The sequence below is a fragment of the Pomacea canaliculata genome, linkage group LG2 (genome assembly GCF_003073045.1).
Source record: "Pomacea canaliculata isolate SZHN2017 linkage group LG2, ASM307304v1, whole genome shotgun sequence".
Taxonomy (NCBI): domain Eukaryota; kingdom Metazoa; phylum Mollusca; class Gastropoda; order Architaenioglossa; family Ampullariidae; genus Pomacea; species Pomacea canaliculata.
In genome coordinates, this window is record NC_037591.1 from 20869937 (window position 1) to 20892800 (window position 22864).

Below are 22864 nucleotides of genomic sequence, written 5' to 3' on the forward strand. Positions count from 1 at the left end.
GATGGTCATCTGCGTTCAAGTTCAATCAATACATCAGTAATGATCAGATGTGAGGTCTTGAGAAACATTAACTGCATGCACTAATTGGTCGACGTATGACCCAGTCCAAGATGTGATTTCTCTTTTGAGTGGACTGCAAAACAGACTGGACGAGATGAAAAGTGTGCAACAGTTCTGACATTTTTACTGTGTCAGGATGAGACTTGTTGTCAAAATGACATTAACATCTCCAAGAAGCACTGCAGGTCCATTGAGTGCATTGCTATAGTTCAGCATATCACGAAATTCCGAGAAAAAGGTAGAGGCTGTGAGTTTGTTCTTGTCACTCGGAGGGGTCTATGTATCGAGCAATAGGAAGCCGAAAAAGAGACTGGTACTCGTTCGAAAGATGTATTTGAGAACGATAAAGCAGTAGTAAAAGACAGGTACTTGGCAAGTGATGATTTGTAGATAATAGTAATTAGTACACGTTCATGGGTAGACTGATCAACTATTATTTGGTTGTTTTGTTTTTTTGGTATTCCATTGCTGTTAAACAAACAACCAAAAAACAAAAACAAAAAAAAAAACTGTGTTAAGCGTTGGCTGGACCGATTTTGTGTGAAAATGGGTAGAAGAGGGCCGAGAGCGTATAGTCACATGTATAGATGTACACTCGATATCACGCTCGCAAACATTCATAACTGCACTCTTCTCTCAAAACGTTACAAGGGCCCCGCACATGCCTTAGTATATATGCCTCGGGTCTAAGAACGGGCCTGCCACATTAACAAAGTATATGTGAAGCCATAAGTTAATATGGTAATTAAGTTCAAGACTGTGCCTGCACATGAAAACTAGCACCCATGTGGTGACCAGACGTCCCGGTTTAGGCGGGACAGTCTTTTGAATCGGGAAGCCCATTGTCCCGCTTTCTGGCTTTCTAGCAAGTCCATCAAATGTCCAGAAAAATCACTTTTTTCGGCGTTCTTTGATGACGACACCATCACCTTCGCCCCGAAACGTCTGGTCATCACAGAATATATATACATGTACATGTATATGGTCGATCAGTAACAGTTTTACAGTTCTGAGTACATGATCGAGTTACTATTATATATATATCGCAGACATCTATTATAAACAGACCACGTAACCATACATATTTAAAAAAAAAACCTTTGATATGCGATATATGTCACTTCGCTACGACCATACACAATTTGGGGTGATCTCCTTTAGTCTCCTATTCATAGGAGGCAGAAAAAACAATGGCACTAAAAAATTGGATGTGTCCATCTCAGAAGCGGGGAAATGCCGAAGAGCTGCGGATGAAGTGGGTAGGGGTAAATCGACCCAGGACTAAGAGAAGGCAGACTAGCAAATCAACTTTTATCAATTCCAGGCAAAATCCGGGTTATTCATACTAGTACAAACTAACCTTTATACAAAGACTGATAAACGATTAAATTAGAATGCTAGAAAATATAAGGCAAAAATTCTTTAAATAACAGCTAGCTAGGCAAGCATAAAAACAACAGCAGAATTCTTTTCTTTTCTTTTCTTAAATTGTTAAAATCTCAAACAATTTTTTCGCATTATGTGAAATTTAGCAAGAACTTAAATGGTTTAACAATGCTGACTGTAAACTCGTTGGAACTTCCAGAAAGTCCATCAGCCCACTGTCCACGTACAGCCTGCGTAAGAAAGGCAAAAGATTTAAACGAAAGATTCCTTCCACACTTTCTGAGATGAAAAGCTGCTGTAGGGTAAGTCTGTTGCTAATAAAAATCTGTTTATATTTTGATCTTAACTGTTAGAAATGGTCATTATTATTATGTTATTACAGATAATATAGTCAGTAATAAGAATACAACTTAAAGAGAGACGACTCAGTTGAGACCGGAAATATATACTTAAGGACATGCGCACACGTTTATTTTGATTTCTTCCCTACCCAGGGAGACAGCACGCTTGCGCTAATTGCCATGTAATTACAACATTAAAGAAAAGCTTGGTGAGTGATTGACTGAGAATAATCCTTCTATAATTACTCTACGCTTCAGTACAGTTTTTCTTATTCTTTTTTGTCCCTTTATGTGTAAAATGCTAGTGCAAAATAGTTGGTGACGATGTGGCGTGATTTCAGATTTCCCTAGACTTACTGGCACCACTAAGAAATCGAATAAACACATGTGCTTTCTTTAAAGATCTTCTTCAGAAAACCATGAGCTACCTCTTTGGTACAACCTCGTATTATTTTAAATATATAATTGTGCATCATACTATATTCTGCAGGCGAATGATCAATAATGACAATGAAATTGAAAGTATTAAGCGCTGCAGCTTGATGTCATGATGGCCTAGCTAGTGGTCCTCTCGCAGCTACCAATTTGAATGACCGTTTGGTGCTTAGTGTTAACGTGGATTTGAACATTATTGTGGTTTTATGCAATTTTTCAATATTTACTGTGTTTGCTGATATTTGAACTGACACTCATAATGTATTCGCCTACTTTAAAGTGCACAGATCGAGTCACGTATAAGTCAACAGTTATTAATATTCATGGTTCAATCATAATTTAAGAGCTTTTATATGCATTTAAGTGCTAAGTCCATGAGAAACTGCTCACTCCTAAGTCATTACATTAAGAAAAACACCAAATACTATTTTCTTGATATTTAGTAACTGTATTGTGAGATTTTAGTTTTTTGTCATATAAACTTATCTGTAGAACTTATTACCAGAAATCCTTAAAATGAAAGAAGATGCAGTTAATTAAATTATTAGTATTAAAACAGTGGGTCAGCATTATCATTTAAAGGTTACATGACCACTTAACTATATGTGTAAGTCTAGAATAATGAATTTTTAATTAATATAATTAGTAAACTGCTTTAACATCTGAATTAGAAGAAAGAAAACTTGTTTATGTAAAGATGTAACCAAAAATTTGCTTTAAATCACACACTTTGTAATTGAATAAAACACATTTTAAATATAATAATTATCTTTTATGATAAACAAGTATAAAGAGTTTACAGAATTTGTTGAGTTTATGTTTGTTAGTTTTGAAAATCATTGACCCATGTGTGTATATCTACATGTGTGGGAGCTCATGTTTGCTGCTTTGTTGATGCTATTTCATTTGGAAATCACATCCTTTATTTAAGCTTTGTAACTATTTCATGAAGATAGCAATAAATTTAATGTTCTGCTTATTATGGTTTTTAAATGATTATTTCAGGGCTTGTCAGAATCAATACAGTAATATAACACATCTTCCTCAAGGTGGCGTCGTTTTTAGGGGCTGACTATCAGAAGTCAGTCATCATGACAACCCAAGCACCCACTTCGGCAGATGCTTGTTTAAGTATTGTCCACAGCTTAATGTGTCATCGGCAAGGTGGGGAAAGTGAAAGCTTTTCCAAGCGAGCAATTGAGAGCTTAGTTAAAAAACTTAAAGAGAAGAGGGATGAGTTGGACAGCCTTATTACAGCAATCACAACCAATGGTGCACATCCTTCAAAGTGTGTCACCATACAGAGAACTCTTGATGGGCGATTACAGGTTTGTTTAAAATAAGAAGTTTCTCTGTAAATTTGTTTTCAGTACTTGTAACACAGTTAGAGTTAGGATCTATGAAAGTAAGCTAGTAAAAATGTATATTGTTACCAAGTGAAGTGAATCTTACATTGTTTGTAGGGCTATCTTTTATGTACAAATTGGTATATCAGTTTAAGTTGGTCCATAAACCTGAAATCTTTCAGAAAAGTTTAGTATAAGTTGTATAAACATCCTTACTTTAGCTTACATGTGCAGAAGCACACACATACAAGTATGGATGTGCATAGGTATGCATGCACAAACACATTCTTTCAACATACACATGTATAAACACACATGAAGTTAAGAATTTGCTATTGGTTTGCACATTAATTCTTTATATTTGCAGGTGGCAGGTCGAAAAGGATTTCCACATGTAATATATTCACGAATCTGGCGGTGGCCAGATTTACACAAAAATGAACTGAAGCATGTGAAGTTTTGTCAGTATGCCTTTGATCTTAAGCAAGACAGTGTCTGTATCAATCCTTATCACTATGAGAGAGTTGTCTCACCTGGCATTGGTAAGTAAACACAGCAAGGGAAAAATTGCCACAAAATAATGGAAGAAGTACAAGGCTTATATGTAGTGAATGAACCCCTTTTAAGTAAATATGCTTGTTACCATGTAAAGTTAATATTGTGTATTTTAAAGCATTACTATGATCAGCATTTCCCCCTCCCCTACCCATCACTTGTTCGTTTTGAGTTGGACCATTTGGCAGCATGAGGAAGAATGCACAGCTCCTTAAGGAGAACTAAATACCACATACAGTGGATAAAGGGAATAAAATAGATTCTCCTCTCCCCCCAACTTACCAAGGTAGGAGTTACCTCAGTGTATTTATATTTCAGTTATAAATTATTTATGTCAGCATTTTGTTAACCTATATTGAAAGATGTTTCGGTTGCAATAGGATGATGCATAAACATTTATGCAGCCTTGATTTTTAACTTATTCAGTATGGGTTTATCAACCCATTTGAGCTGTAGCTATGAAGACATTCACATTTGTGGGTGTGAACTGTGTAGAAAAAGCTAACAAGTCTCCAGAACATTCTCTGCATTGGTTGTGAATGTGTCACAATTTGTATATGAATTATGATTACAATGTGACAACTGTTAAACTTGGAGACATAGAATCAAATCAGGGACATATAGGAAATATGGTTGGAAATTTTTTGTTTTGTTTATTTTTCAAATTTTGCCTTTTGTTTCAGATCTTTCAGGTCTGACTCTGCAGCATGCGGGTAAGACAGCTTGTTCAAGTTTTTAAAAACATTCCTGACTCTTCTTAATTACACTTTGATAATTTGGCATTTAAAAAGTATGTTTACAAAAAGAATTATTTTTAAATATATGAAGATATGAGACAATACTTTGCTTACCATTTGATATTGAGCTGTATGAATAGAATGTGTAATTTAAAAGGGAAGCAGATAATTGTGTAAGCACTGACATCTGAACCCAAGGATGGGCCTGCTCATGTGGTGCTGCAAACATTTCCCAATCAGCTTGTTGGAAATGGCTACCTGACTCCCTAGAGTGTTGGGGAAAGTAAGGCAGTGGTGGGGGGGGGGGAGAGGTTAGTGCCCTCACCAAAAGCTGACCCCCAAGAAAAGTGTAGTTCCCAGTGACCAAAAAAAAAAGGTCAGAGGACAATCTTTACCTTTATCAACATTTTCAAGGCATCTTGGGAATGGAAAATGATCTTCAATAAATGATTTGAAAATTGTTAGTGTTCACTGAATGCTGGCTAGTAAGTGAAGGTTTGAGCACAAAGACTGCGTAGAATCTGATGTTTGGTGAAGATTTCATGGACTTCTAAATGATAGTTGCCACTACTAGCACTGTGCTGCTCTTTTTTGTATTTTTGAAATTAAGAAAATTATCAGTCTGCTAAGCTTGAGCGCATCTGATCAGGCTGCAAAAAAAAAAAAGTATACATTTACTAAATTGTTGTTAGGGCCTCCTGGGCGTTTGAAGGATGAATATGGGGGTGGAATGGTTGGAGTGGGTGTTGGTGTACCTCAGATTGAGGCAGGACCAGCCCAGACAGTGCAACATCCACCACAAGAACCAGGTTTTCCTCAACTCATGTCAGGTAATTTCTGTAGGTACTGGTTTCCTAACAGGTCACAGTCTCTAAAGAATAGATTTTCTTTCACTGTGATTTTTTTTTGTGATTATGCATGAGAAATGTTTTCTGTGTGGGCTGATCTGTGATAATGTCCATGCTGTTTGATGAACTGTGATCATGGTGATAGAATAGTAAATCATCAGCTGGTTATTTTGTGCGATGAACTGTAGCTGATCACATGTAAGCTGTACGAGTCATGCTTTATGCCTGGAGAAAAAGTTTGCAGTTTTTATCTTATCTATGGATAATAAATTTCCCTTGAAATTTGTCTTTAAAAAAAAATTAGACTGTGGTATGCCTTTTTAAAAAACCTCATTGTCATGCTTGTCATTGTCAGTACATCAGTGCTTGTATACATTAACATATGCACATATGACATACATGTACACAATACCATCTGTTGTGCATTCCTGGTTTTGTTATTGTAAGATTAAAACTAAAACAATATAGTTTAAAAATAAACAACAGAAACGTGTCTTTTCTTCCCAATCTTTATCATATCTCCCATCTCCAAAGAGAAAGAAAAATGAATGTTGGCATTATAAATGCTATATGTGTGTTCACTGCTTTTCCTCTGTGGCTTTATACATATCTGTAGTTATGTAAACACTTTTATGTAAGAACTGGTCCATAAAATCAGTAGCCATCTCTCAGCTAGCTGTCCTTAAGACCAAACTGGTTAGAAATGAAATGGCAGTCATTTGTTTTGTGGAAGCAGAAAGTTTCAGTCCCTACTTCCATGCTGTCCTTGAAGATATTGAATGAAGGTAATGTTGTAATTTTGTTGCCAGTAGCATGTTAGTTTTTGAGTTGTTGATTTTAACGTTCTTGGTTTTTTTTTTTCAGTCATTTTTTTTCTGGAAATACAGTTTCACTTGTAGGTACCAGTTCTGAAAATGAAAGGATGAGTGCTTGTTCCTTTGCATGGAAGAATATGTTTGCTTGTGGATTTATATGCAGGAATTGTATAGACAGTATCTTCAGGACTCACCACTTTGCCAGGCAGCTCGTCATGAGGGTGCACTGATGTCCTTGGTGCCCTATTTCTGGACTTTGTGAAAGGGGTGGAGATAAGTTTTATGAAAAAAAGATTTTGGATAAATAATCCAGTATATCACTACCAAACACAAAATATTTTCTTTTAAAATCACATTTTTGTTTTACATTTTAATTCGTTTTACTGGCTGCTGACTTACAAACTAAACTGGTTTCCTTGCCTTCTTAAAAAGAGGACCATTGCTAAAAGCAATGTTCTGAAAAACAAATATTAGTTACAACAGTTATTTTCAGATTTCTTATTTTGATAGTGATTTTGAAAGAAAAAAAAACAGAAACGTTTTTGCTGGAAGACAGAAGGAATATTATATTATATATTATAGGAACTATTTAGTCCATTGATGGCTGTGTTAGAACAAATAAAAGCTCACAATGTGCTGTAGTGCTTAGGTCAGTATCAATAGAAATATATGACGTTTGGGAAATAGCGGTAGATATTAACAGAAAGCCAAACATTTCAGAAATGTCTTACAATATTGAGCTGCTTTTTATAAACATGTTAATGTTGTGCGCAGCAAATAAACCACTCTAATAGCAAGAATAGAAAACAGACCGTGTGCAAAGCATGTTAGCCCATTAATTAAACTAAAGGAAATCTCTAAGGTGTGTTTTAAAGTTAAAATCCTTTCAAACTTAGATAAAGTGAACTTTCTACATGCTGAATCCTAAACAAGCCATGAAAAAATCTGCTGTACATAACATATATAATTTGATAAGCCCTATTTGTTTTATTATTATCTAATATGTTAAAATATTCAAATCTTTTGTCATTATTATTGACACTGTCAACAGCAGTGCTGATCCTGCATGTCCAAACTGAGTGGAAAATTATCACAACATGCTACAATCATGTGAATTGTACTAAACATAAATCCCTAGAAAGCTTCTTAAGATAGATATCTTTGAAGTGATATGAACGTGTTGTTGGCCTTTCAAAATTAAACATCATGTTTGGATAATTCCCAGACATCACTCACCACTAGACCCTTCTATTTTATTTATTTTTAAACGGATCAAAAATAAAAGTGGGAAATCTGGATCAATAGATATGGCAGCCTGCAGTTGGTGCCACCAGGCATATTGATCATTATTGATATCAAATGCTCAAATCAGCTGTTCACATTACCTGAATGTGGCAAGCTAAAACCCTGAACCATGTGTGTACAGCACATAGCGAGCTGGCTGTGTGAGTGATGAGTCCAGTAGGTTACAATCCTTGGAAGACAGGCATGTGTGTGAGAGAGAGAAAATATATCATTTTTAATTATTTTTAACACGATCATTAAACCAAATATGCTATGGATTGCAAGGTAGAAAGTTGATGCTGTCACTGCTGCAGCAGTCATTTACTTCAGTATATCCATTGCTTTTTTTTATTGTAAGGTGGCTAGAATACCATTATCGGCTATGTGTGATGTGAATGGAAAAAAAAAAATCAAGGCAAACGGTATTATTCATAATATACTATTCTATGACCCTCCCTTTTTTTTTTGTTCCTCATCTAAACTTATGATGCTTTGATTAATAGTGGTTCCGCTTAGGTCTATTGACTGACAAAGTTCTGTTGAGTCTCAGCTTTCTTTATGCATTAAGCAGGTGGAAGAGTAATCCACACATAGTCTCAGATCATATGTTGTTTGCTGTCTTTAAGTTCCTTGTTGCCTTTTTTTCTCTCCCCTTGTCCTGCCTTTGCATTATATCTTGAAATTATACTTTAACTTGCCCATACTCCTGTCCCTTTAACAAAACCTAACATCACCCCAGGACCCGAAGAGGAAAGTAAAGAATGGAGAAAAATCAGGACACCTCCAGAGTAGCAGTTTCACTTGAATTCTTGTTCCCTTGCTTGTTGCAGGCATGACTAGGCACACATCCAACCATCTCATGAATGGTTTTTCATGTTTTCAAGGTACATGTATGAAGGAGTCATTCTGAATGGGAGTTGTGTTTACCCCTTGTTTCTCTCGCTCTCCTTTCCTGTTGTTAAGAGTCTTGTGCACCTTTGTCATTTGCCAGAACTGTTTGCTGTTTCGGCCGTGTTTTTTTTTTTGTTTGTTTTTTTTTTTTGGCGTTGTGTTATGTTTAGAAAAATACATTAAATCAGTAAGAAATGCATCCAATAAAAAAAGAAATAGAAGGTAGGAAAGGTATGAGGAATGATAAAAAACAATTTTGGAATTACTAGGTATACATTTCTGCACTCACATTTTTGGGAAAACTGCCTTGTAATCTAAAAATCCTTGTATTTGTAAAATATTTGTAAGCTGAGCTGTCACTTAGTCTGTGTTAATGGTCCTGCTCACTTTTTCTTCAGTCTTGTTTTCTCTGGCATTGACAAAGCAGTCGAACAGTATTATGTTCCCATCCAGCCTAGTTCATGGCCATATTCCCATCCCTCAGCATTGAATGCGCATTCTTTTTTAGCCTAGTACCTGATTTTTTAAAAACCATCATTGCATTACTGCAACATCATTCCTGCCTATTTTTAAACTAAATGCCATTACCATTTCTTGTTCCAATGTCATCTAAAGCAATTGCAGTTGTCACTGTTGACTTTGTGTACTTCTTTCATGCCAGACTACAATTTCTTCCCCAAGATCTTATATGCCTGATATCCCCCTGTTCACTGCTCATTGATCCACACAAATTTTTATCCCACTTTCAAAGCTTTTTGTCTGTTGGAAAATAAGCATTGTGGTCATATATCAGTTTGCCAGAAGCAGTGTTTCAAATGTATCATCTAGATAAGAGTTGTTCCCTGTGTTTGATAGCTTGTGTTGATGCCTATCATTTTCATGTTGTCATCACATCTTTCAAGACAGGTTTTGTTTGCCTGTGTTAACATTACTGCCATGTAATTAGGAAAGAGTAATGTTTGTAATGCATGTTTTAACTTGCAGAATGTTTGAAAAGTTTAAAATTGAAAAAAATGGATAAAACCTGAATATGAATGTGTGATGTCAGATTTCTTTATGTAATAGAATAAACTACCTTTTATTAGTAGTTGGTTAGTGTGCTTTTGAGTGACCTGTTGGCTGCTCTGTTAGCATTTAGAAAATGTGTTTACACAAAGTTTAATGCAAATAATTATAGATGATGAAGAAAAGCTGATTTTGGAAACTACCCTTACATTTAGATAGAGATGAAAGAGGTTAGAAAGATACTGTGTGAATGTGATTAAGCAGGATTCATCAGTAGAGAGGTGTGCATGTGCATATGCACTGCATGCATTTCGTTGTACAGGGGAATTGTGCAAAAAGTTGGAGAGGGGGGAGGAGAAGAGAGAGAACTTGAAAAGAGAAGAAGTTAATGGATGAATAATACTAGGAAACACTTGTAACAGTTTCTTGGAGCAAATGCAAGTGGACTATTACACTACCTGTTTGGATTAAGTCTTTGACAGCTCTATAAGCACACACATTTACAGCCATGATAAGAAATTTTAATTTTGGTGCTAAAATGTAGAATAGCCAGACTAGTGTTTGCAGTGCAATATGAACAAATAACACAAGCAGACTTCGATATTGTTGGTGTAGGGCATACTTTAAAACAAAGATGGGGGGGCCGTGGTAACAAAATGTCATGGCATTTGACTGAGCAAGGGGCATATTAAATTAGGGTGTAATAAAACTTCAGTACAGTACATGTTCAGTACATCTACCATTGACATCGAAAATAAGGTGTGTTGAAAATATATTGTCAGCTGGAATTGGTTTGATGACTACTAATTTTCAGAAAGCTTGTTTTGCCGCTAACGCTATCAAAGTTGTATTAAAGGCTACTAGCTTTAGAGATAACATAATATTTTAGAAAAATATGGAATTATGCAGTCAAGAAACCTGACAAGTTTGAAGTTTAAATCAGGTCATTAATTCATTTTGGTGTCAAATATACAGCTTTCAGTTGAATCTTGGAAGTTTAAGTCTGAATTGTGCTACATTGTGCATTGTTGAGAATATTAATGTCACTAAGAGTTTGGGCATTTGTAATTGCTTATTCTAACCTGTAATATTTGATTTTCTGAGTATCACTACAAGAGCAAAGGTGATTTTGATTTTTCCTTTTTTTTTTTTTTTTAATAGCTGTCAATATTTTAAAATTATGCCTGTGCTGATCTCTTGTTTCTGTTCTTTGGATTGGTGGGACGTGAATAGGCAAATAGCAGTACTATTTATCAGCCCAACTGTCTGTTTTAGAAACGCATCCAGTTTTTAAAAGCTTATTTCTCTTGGAGCAAGTAGAAGCCAAGATTTTGAGTTAAGATCTCCTTTTACACTTTGCATCTATGCATCCATAATGTAAGATTTCCAGATATTAAAGGCAGTTGTTTACCTATGGCCTCAATTTATTGGGTACATTATTTAAAAGACATATGATTTTTGCCTGGCTAATGAAAACATTTTGTTAATGTTCAGACGACATGTTCTTTGTCAGTTATACATATTTTCATTAATTATTTGTTTCATGGCCTGATTTAGAAAACTATTCACAGCTCATCTTCAGTCATTTACATAAATGTACAGTAACTATCATTGCTAATATGCTTCCCCTGAATTTGAGACAAAAGAAAGAGCACTTTTTAGGTCTTTCATTCTTTTAGCTTCCATTACATGTTTCCTTTAATGGAGACAAGAATTACTGAGATGAACAGCAATCATAACATTTTGCTCACATTTTTTGAACATTTTTAAGACAAAAGTTTCATTCCTAATCCAATACTGCCTCATTTCTTTAGGTTGATTTTAATACAATAATAATAAAAATAGAATACTATCATCAAGTGGTATATATTGATAGTTTCATGTCACATGCATGATATTTTTCAATTATTACCAACAGTTTTACTTGGTTAGTCAGTTTGGTGCCACTCATTACTATAGATCCGTAACTTTCCTTCTGTTGTTCTTTGATTAAGAGGATGATTTATTGTGGGCATGCTTGCATATTCAGGATAGCAGATTAAGAGGGTAAAGTACTTGCATAAATTCCAAGTAAGGAAAATTTGTATTGGCCCTGAATTTGGCAAGACAATGGAAATTAGTCACTGTTTAAGTTAAGCATGGAATATTTAGCTAGGTGACTGCTGCTTTTTATTTTCTTTAAGGAAACACACTTTCTCATTATGTAGTCAAAGGATTTCTCAGTAATGGTTAGGGACATCTTATTGCTGCAAGATTGTTAACATTTCAGAATATTGGTGAAAAACTTGTCATTTTTGCTGCTCATATTTTAATATATCTTGATACTTTTTTTTTTAAACATTTCATTGAAGTTTGTAAATTGCTTGCATAAACTAGTTTTAACATGGAAATGGGAAGGGAAGTCTGTGTAAGCATTCCCCAAGGCCATTAAGGGATATGAAAAAAATGAATATATTTTTATTTGTGCATATGTCATTTGCAGTTTGTGTAAGCTGATATTGATACATTTTGTGAATTATACATATATTGTATGTGCACATCATTATACAAAAAATATTATCTGTTTTTTTTTTTAGCAGACGTGATATTTTTTGTCCCTGTTGTGCATTGTTTTATTCTGTGTGCTACTAACTGGTTTCAGTCCATAGTTATCTTTCATCTTGCATAATAATAGTTGCTTGCAAAGAAAAATAAAATGTTCAAAAATGCAGTTTTAAGATAGAATTAGTGTCAAATAGAATAAATCTTTGGGAACAAAACAATAAACATTAAGGTAAAATAACATTTATGAAAGGAATGTGTTTAAGAGGTAACATTTTGAGATTTTGACCTTTTATATATGATTGTTGACATGTATCTTGATAATGGAAAAGGTTGAGGGGATGGGGTATTCTCTTAGATGGAGGGAAATAGTATCTTGCAGTGAGATTTATCCAGTCATTTTAAAAATATTGGACCACAATATTAATTTTTATTTAAAATATATAACGCTTTCAGACATTTCTCCAGGTTAATCAAAGTGGATTTGTAGTTTATTGTTACAGTATTTAAGAAATGGTCTGTTAATTTAGAAGCCATGGAATCCATTATGATTTCAACAGGTGGGGAACACCTTGATTTAGAGCAGTGATACCACATAGCTATTTTGTGACTTGAACCTGTCATTTATTATTTAAAGTGTTATGTTTATTTTAAGTCAAAATATTACGATAGGAAAAATATAGAATGTCTAAAATGTGTGTATTGACATAACAGCTGTAAGGTCTTTACTCTTTTGTGGAAAACCAGTAATGTTGAAAATCTGTTGTTTTCATGGTTGGCTCTTAAAAGACCTTGTTAGAACTAAATATTTTTATTTTTATCTGGCACTACTATAAGAAAAAGAACTAAAAGAATTCAGTTTGACATAGTACTTTGCAAGTGTATTATGATTGGAATATGTGATTGAAAAATCCTTGTACTAGGATTTTGAGCTATGAGACAACAGCTTATACTGATGATTGTACTTTCTCTCTGACAATCACATGGCTTGAGTCACGAGCAGGAACTCTAGAATATCAGATTTCAATCAACTGCACTGTGTTTACAACACCAACAGGTCAGCAGGGGGTGGCAGCCACAGTGGGCCCTCCACCCAGCAGCATGGGGGCCAGCGTCAGTGGCCCCACCATGGCACACACAGTTCTTCCCCCTAGTGCTGGGGCCAGTCATCTGAATTCCCTACCACCACCCTCAGCCCACCCTTTGTCGCCACCCACACAGCCCCTATCGCCTCCTTCACAGGTGGTCCCCACCTCTCAACACCAGCAACCACAGCCACACCAGAGAATGGAAGTGCCGCGGCCCAGTGAGTGCCAGCCTGATGTCTGCTAGTCGCTGAGCCTTGACCATCAATAACATTCTTGACCTTTTACTACCATAACCCTTTGAAGTTGGTTTTGCTTGGTCTCGCTGCTAACCTCTTGACCTTTTGCATAGAATATAGATTGGTGTGGACAGTAGATATTTTTAGTTTTTCAACCTTTCTCTAATCTGATGGCTTTGGGAAATTATGCAGCTCACAAACTTAATTACATGCCCTTACAACAAAACAACTGCTTGATAATTTGTTGATGTGTGGTGAAAAATGTTTCATGCATTCACACAGACCATGGACATGCTACAGTTGGTAGATAGTATTTCAATTGTAAATCCAACCCCCTTCCCTCCAAACTTGTTAAACAGTGCATATGCATGTAAGTATGCATGCAGGGATCCACATCAAACACATACATGGATGCATGGATACCTCTGGACAAAATCTGCATGTGTGCACGGTGACATATGCACTCTATTGAGTTTTTGGTACATGCACATACCATGCACATACCATGCACATATATACATCCACAAGCACTCTGTACAAGGCACATTATGAGATGTGCAGCCCATAAGGCATGTATGTAAATGGCATGCACACAAAGAAACATATGAAAATGATGTTTGTTTCTCTTTCTTCAACTTGCTTGTCCTGTCGCTAGTATGCTTCATCTTTCAGCCATTGGACTTTAAGCACTTAGGCTGCTGTTATGCAATAGAATTGGAGGCACCTCAGGTCTTAAATAATAAATCATATCTTGTTCTCTTGTGTCCTGCTTTCCTGTCTTTAAGCTGGCTTTATTGTTATTTATGTAATTCATATTTCTTCTCAGCTGTGGCATTTTTTTTTCATTGCTTATGACCCATTCTCAACCATATGCTATGCACTTATTTCAGCATTTCAAAATGTTTTTTGTGTTTTGTTTTTACCCTGATGACCTTTTTAGATAATATTATGCATAAAAATCACCATGTAAGAAACCTTATTGTTAGGACAAACACAAGTACCATTAGCTGTACAGAATTGATCAGAGGGGTGAAATGTTGAAAGTGAAGAACAAATTTCATACCTGTGCCAAGGGAAATACAGTGTGAAGAACAGCATCCCTGTTATCAAAGCAAGAAGTTAAAGACAATAATATTTAAAACTAGTTGGATACATTAGCCTTGAATAAATCCTGAATAGATTATAAGATTAATGATAAAATGTATCAGTGCATGTGCAGTCTTGCACACAGAGACACTGGAGCAGAAGAGATAACAACTTTGGTAGATCTAAAAGAACTTTCCTTGAAACCATATTGATTCAGTGATGCTAGTAGGCTAGGGTTTTCCTTAGCCAGTATTTAAAAAGTGTATGGGATTAATCAGTTCTCTTGTATGTTCTCTCCTGTGCCACTTTCATGTATCATCTCTGAATCACCCTGTACTAACTCTGGCCCTGTAGCAGTGCAAGATCACATTTATTTTGTATGCTTGGACATGCTGTGACATATTTATTCATGCACAAGTACAAAATAATGTATGTGTATGTTTAGCCTGGGAAGTGGGGTAAAGAGATTTCAGTAGAATCCCAAATAAATCCTGTCGGTTTCTAAAGATCATACCTGAAGAGCAAGAAAGCATGCCTATCCCCATATATACCACAGATTCAGTCTGGTAGAGCATCTGAAACTGCTAATCAGGGACACTAAATATGACAGATTTTGCCTTATACTCCCACTGTATCACTGTAGATTGTATTGTTATATACTTCTTTTTACTGAAGCCATTTCTCTGTTGGCATCTTGTCTCAATATATGGCAGCAGTTTTCCAAGTCCTTTTATTTGATACATGAAGGAATTACATTTGTGGATGAACCACAATAGAAAAATGGTCATTTTGTACCAATGATAAATTGCAGAATTGTAGACATCTTATCTTTGTGAGACAAAATTTTTGGTAAAAAAGGTGTTTTCTAAACAAGATTTTGTATCAGGAACTTCAAGGATAGGGCTATAAGTTTGAAGACATTAAGTGGTGATTATTTTTTCACTGTGGTCATCTCAGATGTATGTGTGTGTTTGTGTATAATATATGAATATATAATAAAGATACATACTTTACTATTAAAATGCAAATGATATGTATCATCATATGATTAACCTACTGACCATTATCTTATTTATTTTGTGTTAATATGTCATTTGTTTATTTGTTCTATTGGAACATGCATGAGAAAAACTATAAACATTAAAGTCAAGAAATAACTGAAAACTTAAGGTGTATAGGAGTCAAGTGGAGCTGACTTAAAGAATTTTAGATAATGAGAATTTGTTTATTATATCAAGATTTTAGCACATTATGTGAAGTTTTTTGGATATGGAATGCTTATCTTAAGTCTGCTTCTTAATCTAATGACCAGTACATGAAAGAGTTTAGAAACATTTACTAATTTATAAACATCTTTGTATTCAAGAGTCTCAAGATGTAAATAATCTTAGATTCTTCAAGTGTTCTAAGCCATACATATTGTTTAAACAACTCCTGGTGCTACTGGCGTACATTTAGGCATGGGATTTTCTTTTCATTTTATTTTTGATTCTTTGTCTGACACACCACACATCTAGCTTGTGTGCATAGCAGAATGTATGTGTGTACACATTGTTTTTCACATTTTAAAATAAATCATTGCTGTGGTTGAGGGTAAAACTTCTTGTTACTTTATCTTTCCAACTGACATTTATAAAAATTTTAATCCTGCTTCACTTTTATTATTTTTTATCATTGCTTACATTTGTTGTAGAATTACTGTTGACTCTCTGTGATTTAATTAGTGAAATTTGGTTTGAAAAAGCCAGATTAATCAATACAAATTAAAATATTTAAAATGAATTGATTAAAGGATACTGAAGGTGTTAGTAAATATAGTCAATGAAAAAGTGAACAGAGGTCTTAATTTTTAATCAAACATAATTATCTTTATGCACAAATATTAAAGCTCCACTGTCTAGATAATATCATAGGATCTGAGGTTCTTGATGTAACTGTTTTTCACATGGGTATCCTGATATCAGATCTGGAATTCCTTTCCCAAATTTGGGTCTATTGATAGATTGACAAATGACTGCTTGCATCTTTTTTCCCACTGTGAAATGCATGGACTTACCCAGTGCCTCATCCTTCTTGGGTCAATCATTTACTGACTTATGTAATCATGGATATCTGGCTATGTAGATTGGCTAGAAAGCATAATGCATTATATTATCATATGCTTTTATAGCTCAGTATTTGCTGATGAGTGCTTAACACATTTATTGAGAGCTGAGAGAATTTCACCCAGTGTCATTAAGGACTGACAAAAAAGTAGTCAAGCTCTGTATAGTTATTTCTTCTTGATTCCTTACTTTATAAGTGATGCATCATTTTAATTTTTTTAAAAAGTAGAAACCTTAAGAATGTGCATTGAAGTGAATGTGTTTTGTGCCAATTAGGCTACATTACAATGAGCTAGTACAGCGCTCTAAACAAGTGCCAGGTCCAGACACATTATTTGTTCTGGAGGCGACATTGATATCCATGAGTCTCTATCCTATCTTGGAGACAAGGGCTTCATTGCTGTACCACCAGTCCTTTCTGGCAATGCACTGGCACAGATTTTTAATAAAAGTGAAGTTTGCTACATAAAGAGGAGAAGCTGAAAGGATAAAGATTGTTATGACTGCTATTTGTTAGACAGCGTGGAAGAAATAGACGTAAATTATATTAGAATAACTGCTGAGTGATATAAATAACGCTTTGTGTCTAAGTAAAACTGCTGATTTGTGAAAGCTAATGTCAGCTCATAATTTCCATTAGTTTTTAGGTTTAGCGATGTTTCTGAACAGACATGCATGCTTATGCAGCAGATACAGGCACATGTGCATGCACACACTGAGGACACTCTCTCTATTTTTCTCTCTTTTTCTTTCACACATACTTTTTCATGCATTAGAGATTTGTGGATACCAAAGAAATGAGGTGAGACATATTGATACAGCTGCTGACTATAGTATTTTGCATTGCCTACAAGTGTCTTCATGAGGGTAAATTTTTTTTGTTTTAAAGGAACTGCATTTAGATGAGGATTTGATGCTATTGTTTCTAATGTTTTATGACATATACTGCCTATTATTTATGAAATGTTTCATTGCAGGTCCAGGCTCACTTGCTCCACCTGTGAGCTCACCAGGTGTTCCACAAGTTCCTTCTGGTCCTATGCCACACCCAATGTCTTCACGGGGGGACAGTTTTCATGGGAACCACAGCTTACCTCAGTACTCTAATGCAAATCTAAGTCACTATCCTCGCAGTGAGTTTAGTTGTTTGATAGTTTGATCTTTCTTTTAAACTGCACTTTTGGTGGCTGTAAGAATAAGCTACAGAGTGGATCATCAATACATTTAGAAGATTACTGCTTTTGGGAGCATGGTGTCTATGGATTCATCTTTGTACTTTTATTTTTTGTGACAAAAATGCATCAAGGAATCTTTCTTTTCAAAGCAGACTGTTTTTTTCCATATATGTTTTTCTTTTCGTCTGTAGATTCAGCTACCACATGGGCTGGAAACAACACAGCAACCTACACCCAAGTACAGTCTCAGTACTGTAAGGACACTATTCTTTTTTCTTTTAGAAAAATATTCTTTGTATTCTTTGTTAAGATCAGTATCTTAATTTCTGTCACTTGCTGTTTGTTGAGCCCTTCTTTCCTCCCAGTTCCTCCCCCCCCCCCCCCGTCTTTCCTTCTCTTGCCATAATCTGTTTTTTTTCCTTGCATCTTGTTTAACTGTTTCTAATTCTTTCTTTTTTTTCTTGAATTTGGTTTCTGTATATTTTTTGTTATAAAATTATAAATTATTTGTATCTTCCTGTCACTGTGTAATATAATTTTGGAAAGGTTTGTTTTGTCATTCTTTAGTGTACTCTGTATATTTGATGGAAATTGAATTTTGATTGAATTTGACCTCTATCTTCCACCATCCCTATTCACACCCTCACCCCCCCACACACACACTTGTTTATGTTGGTGGTATTATTTCTTTCTCTTTACCTTATATGCATTGTGAACCGAGAATTTTTCACAATATCTTTCTTGTCCTTTCATAACTTAGCTTGATTGCCTATTAAAAATTGAAAGTTCTTCTTTTCCTTTAATGTATTTCACATCAAAGCGACGCATATTTTGTTTGGTTTGTGTTGAACCATCTTTGCCAGTGACTTGTCAGGACAGGTAGTAATGTCAGACCGATGAAATATGTGGGCAGGGGCCAGTGGTCAGATGCAAGCTGAAATGCAGGCAGCTCCCCCTCTCACTAATCAGCTACGTGAGTTTCTTTCAAGTTGGAGGCATTTGTGTTGCTCTTTTGAAGATCATTAGGAGCTAGCATCGTGTTGCATTATTCTTGTGAAATGCTTTATTTTGATGTGTTTTTATTTAAATAAGAATTACTATTTGGGGTCAGTTTCACCATGATTTAAATCAGCCGATCAGCGTGTTTGATTTTGATATTAGCATCCTTGATGCTGAGCCAATATCAGAAGGATGTGTATAGGGCATAGACCCAGTTCTGGAGGAGTTTAGCATTAATAATAGTATTTTAGAGTATTCTGGCATTGGTAACATACAGTGTAGCATAAAGATCAGGCTGATTGCTTACTGGAACCTTTAAATGGCTGTTTGTATTTCAGACTTAGTTAAGTAAATGTGTTGTTTTTCTTAGAGATTGAAATCTTTCCTAGCTGCTTAGACTAATCAAGTAAAACCACAGGAATAAAAATTGTTTAGGGCAGTTGGGATGCTTTGAAGAGAGTTTCTATTAGTGAGAACTATTATAGTTGAGCTCCCAGACTTAACTGTTGTAGCAGAGAGTTGTATTGAATTATAAAAGTCCCTTGGTATATCTTCGTCTCAGTTCATTAGAGTGTATTTTGTTCAGTTGATTACAGCTATTGTTTTTATTAACTATATTCACAGAAGAGTTAAGTAAAAAAATCTTTATGTTTGTAAATGTTTTCATTGACTGCAAATTTCTCTCTATCTTACATCAGCTCCCGAGTTCTGGTGCACCATCACCTACTTTGAGCTGGATCAGCAAGTTGGGGAGACATTCAAAGTTCCCTACAGCTGCACAGTGGTGAAAGTTGATGGCTACACAGATCCCTCATCTTTGGACCGCTTCTGTCTTGGCCAGCTTTCTAATGTTCATCGCACCGAAGCCAGTGAACGAGCAAGGTATAGTGCAGAGGATTTGTTATGCAACCAAAGGTGGTGGAGAATGAATACTTACTAGTTTTAGCCATCATAGACAAAGCTGGCTATAAACCTTATTCCTTTAGTCTGGTTTGTTATAGACTTCAGATCTGTTGTTAGCACTTTGAGTTTTTATTGAGAAGGAACATCATAAAAGCAGGCCTTAATATTGATATTGTCACTGCTACTCTAATTATCTTTAAAAAAAGGCTGGTCATGTTTGCAGATTGCACATTGGCAAGGGTGTACAGCTGGAGTTTATTGGTGAAGGTGACGTATGGATCCGCTGTGTTAGTGACCATAGCGTCTTTGTACAGAGTTTTTACCTTGACAGAGAAGCAGGCCGTGCACCAGGGGATGCTGTTCATAAAATATACCCCACTGCTTATATCAAGGTAAGGCAGCCATACAGGAATGGACAGAATGTTTTAGATCTTATTAAACTAAATGTAGAGTACTCATTCTTTATCTTAATGTTTATGTCATAAAACAGGGATGCCCAACCTACGGCCCGTGACACGATGCCGTCCAGCCCGCGAACCTTCTGCCCACAGTAAAGGAAATCGGCATGTTAGTAATAAAGAAAACCTAAGAAAAAATAAAACGAAAAAAAAAATAAGAAGAAGTATTTATCCCTACGTAGGGGCGTCTCTCAATCTTCGATGGATTTCATTCTAGATTTTCGTCTTGGGAGGAAACCAGTGTTTGAGAACGAGGGACGCCGCATTCCACAGGGGATTAGTGATCTTTTGATTGATTAATATTTGAATCAGTCGTTAAAGAGATTGAAAATACAGACTACGGGCTTTCTAGCAAGGTATAACACAATGGGGTTCTGATAAGGAAGCAATACCAAAACAGCGTTTGAATTTCGTCATTTTCCTCTGGAAATCAGGATCAGGTATCGCCTTGGGGTACCTCGATTAAAATGTATTTTCAGACAATTTCTAACTTTTATTTTAACAAGACATTTTCAAATATCTCATTAATTACTACATAATTAATGGTAAGTACAACTTGCTTCTAATAAAAATGGTATCTGTTCTATGTTTTTTTCTTTTTTGTATTTTTGCGGTGAAGTGGCCCGCGATACGACTGTCCGAAATGGATATGGCCCGCAGGCCGAAAAAGGTTGGGCATCACTGTCATAAAACATCTCTAGAATTGGCAGTTTTTGAAGGCAAGCACAAAAAAGAAATGGAACTGAAAAAAAATATATTTTTAGGGATTTTGTTATTTTTAACATGCATGCTTCCACTCAGACAGATATACATATACACTTAGTATTATTTTTGTCATAGACATTTTGTTTCTAATCCTGTGATAGCAGTCAGCCCTTCCTGCCAGAAGTTTCTGAGAGTGACTTGTAAGGTATAATCTGTATGTTTAGGTGTTTGATATCCGACAGTGCCACCGCCAAATGCAGCAGCAGGCAGCAACAGCACAAGCAGCAGCAGCTGCACAAGCTGCAGCAGTCGCTGGCAACATTCCTGGTCCTGCCTCTGTTGGAGGTATTGCTCCGGCGGTTGGTGAGTAGCACGCCCTTGCCTGGTCAGGTGGGAGCATGGTTGATGCTTATTTAAATGTTGCCATGGTGACTAAAAGATGAAAAATGAAATACTAATGCAGGTTTCTGTGGAAATTTGTGCTTTTGTTTTATGAAGTTACAGATTTATCTTATCTTTGTGGAAGGTGGTCATTTTTTATGGGTAAATACCTTTTTCGTAATTTGTCATGAGTCAATATGTTGGTTATGGATGTGTCTCACAACACATTCATTCAAGATAATTGCACATTTTTTTCAACATGGAGCACAATGATTGCCTTAGGCTGTCCAGGTCATGTATATTTGCTGTTCCTGGCCAAGGACTTTCATGAGACAAGGAGGCAAACAATCCCCATTAGCAAATGCTGCCTATGGCCAAAACTTGACAAAACTCTGAGGTCAAAACCAGATAGCAAAATGGTCACAGCCTGGGGTGGTTATAAACATTGAACAAGTATACATGAAATCAACTGCTTATTATATTTATTATGTGTTTTTGCCAAATATTACTTTGAATCTCCATCAAATTAGGATGATCAGATTTATCAATGCATCTCATTGTTCAGTTAGCCAATATAAGTAACATGTGATTTCAAATTTCAGATCAAGAAATAGACTTTTTTATTGCTCACACACAATTCATTCTAATGTTCTCAATGTCTGGCTTTCAGTCTGAGCTTAAAGAAAATCCTAGTGTACAAGCTATAAGTACTTACAGCTCAGACAAGTTCATATTTTATAATCCTTGGATCAGGCTTTTGTGCAGGCACTAGTAATACACACACCCGATAATCTACCTGCCTATGAAAAGCAGGTGAACATATACCACGTGGGGCACAAAAGATGTGTCATATTAATGAAGATGTGTAGTTGATTCGTGCTGCTTGCTTTCAGCCGACAAACACTGGACTCTGTAGTTTGATGATAACTGTATTTATTGAACATATAACAATATGGCTGACTCACCAGCCTGGCAAATATTATATCAAGACAATAGAAAAGACCCTGGATGTCCCATCACAGGATAACTGTAATCACAACAGTCACTAGAGGTGATTAATCCAGAAACAGCGTCCTGGGATGCAAACGCTAGTTGGAGTAACAACCAGCAGAATCACGACACATTTGTCATCTTTGGATATCAAGGCTCATTTTCTACCTGGGTACTGCACAGTAGATTTGGAAGGTTGTACTACCATTATTTGCTTCACAGGTGACAAACACAGGTTGCATCACCAGGGTTGTAAAGCGAGTACTCCATGCTTCCCAGTTAAACTCCATAGGATACAGTACCCACCGCAAAGGTCGTATATCAAGCACACTCATGCTCCCCCAGCGTAAACCTTAACTCGTATGGTACATAAAAATACTTTTTGTTCCTTTATCTGCTATTGAATTCATCCATCTTTTGCTATATAATTACTTATTGTTATAAAAAAAATGTTTTTCATACGTCGTGTCAAATAAAGTCTATCAACAGTACTT

General features: G+C 35.7%; 1 protein-coding gene across 6 annotated transcripts in view; it reads left to right on the plus strand.

Annotated features, from left to right (window-relative positions):
• The first annotated feature begins 1907 nt into the window (after window positions 1-1907).
• LOC112556742 (mothers against decapentaplegic homolog 4-like) overlaps window positions 1908-22864 on the plus strand; it is a 36259-nt gene continuing 15302 nt past the window's right edge. Inside the window, exons 1-14 of one of the 6 annotated variants that reach the window (XM_025226037.1) lie at window positions 1908-1996; window positions 3228-3550; window positions 3936-4110; window positions 4807-4836; window positions 5553-5690; window positions 8638-8691; window positions 13302-13550; window positions 17737-17892; window positions 18126-18188; window positions 18848-18907; window positions 19632-19815; window positions 20060-20228; window positions 20914-21013; window positions 21224-21355. In XM_025226037.1, coding sequence (XP_025081822.1) covers window positions 3314-3550; window positions 3936-4110; window positions 4807-4836; window positions 5553-5690; window positions 8638-8691; window positions 13302-13550; window positions 17737-17892; window positions 18126-18188; window positions 18848-18907; window positions 19632-19815; window positions 20060-20228; window positions 20914-21013; window positions 21224-21231 — 1623 coding nt within the window. In that variant the 5' untranslated portion in view covers window positions 1908-1996; window positions 3228-3313 and the 3' untranslated portion in view covers window positions 21232-21355. Of the gene's footprint in view, window positions 1997-3227; window positions 3551-3935; window positions 4111-4806; window positions 4837-5552; window positions 5691-8637; window positions 8692-13301; window positions 13551-17736; window positions 17893-18125; window positions 18189-18847; window positions 18908-19631; window positions 19816-20059; window positions 20229-20913; window positions 21014-21223; window positions 21363-22864 lie in introns of those variants that run through there. The other 5 variants (XM_025226032.1, XM_025226033.1, XM_025226035.1 and 2 more) reach the window with 5 other exon arrangements.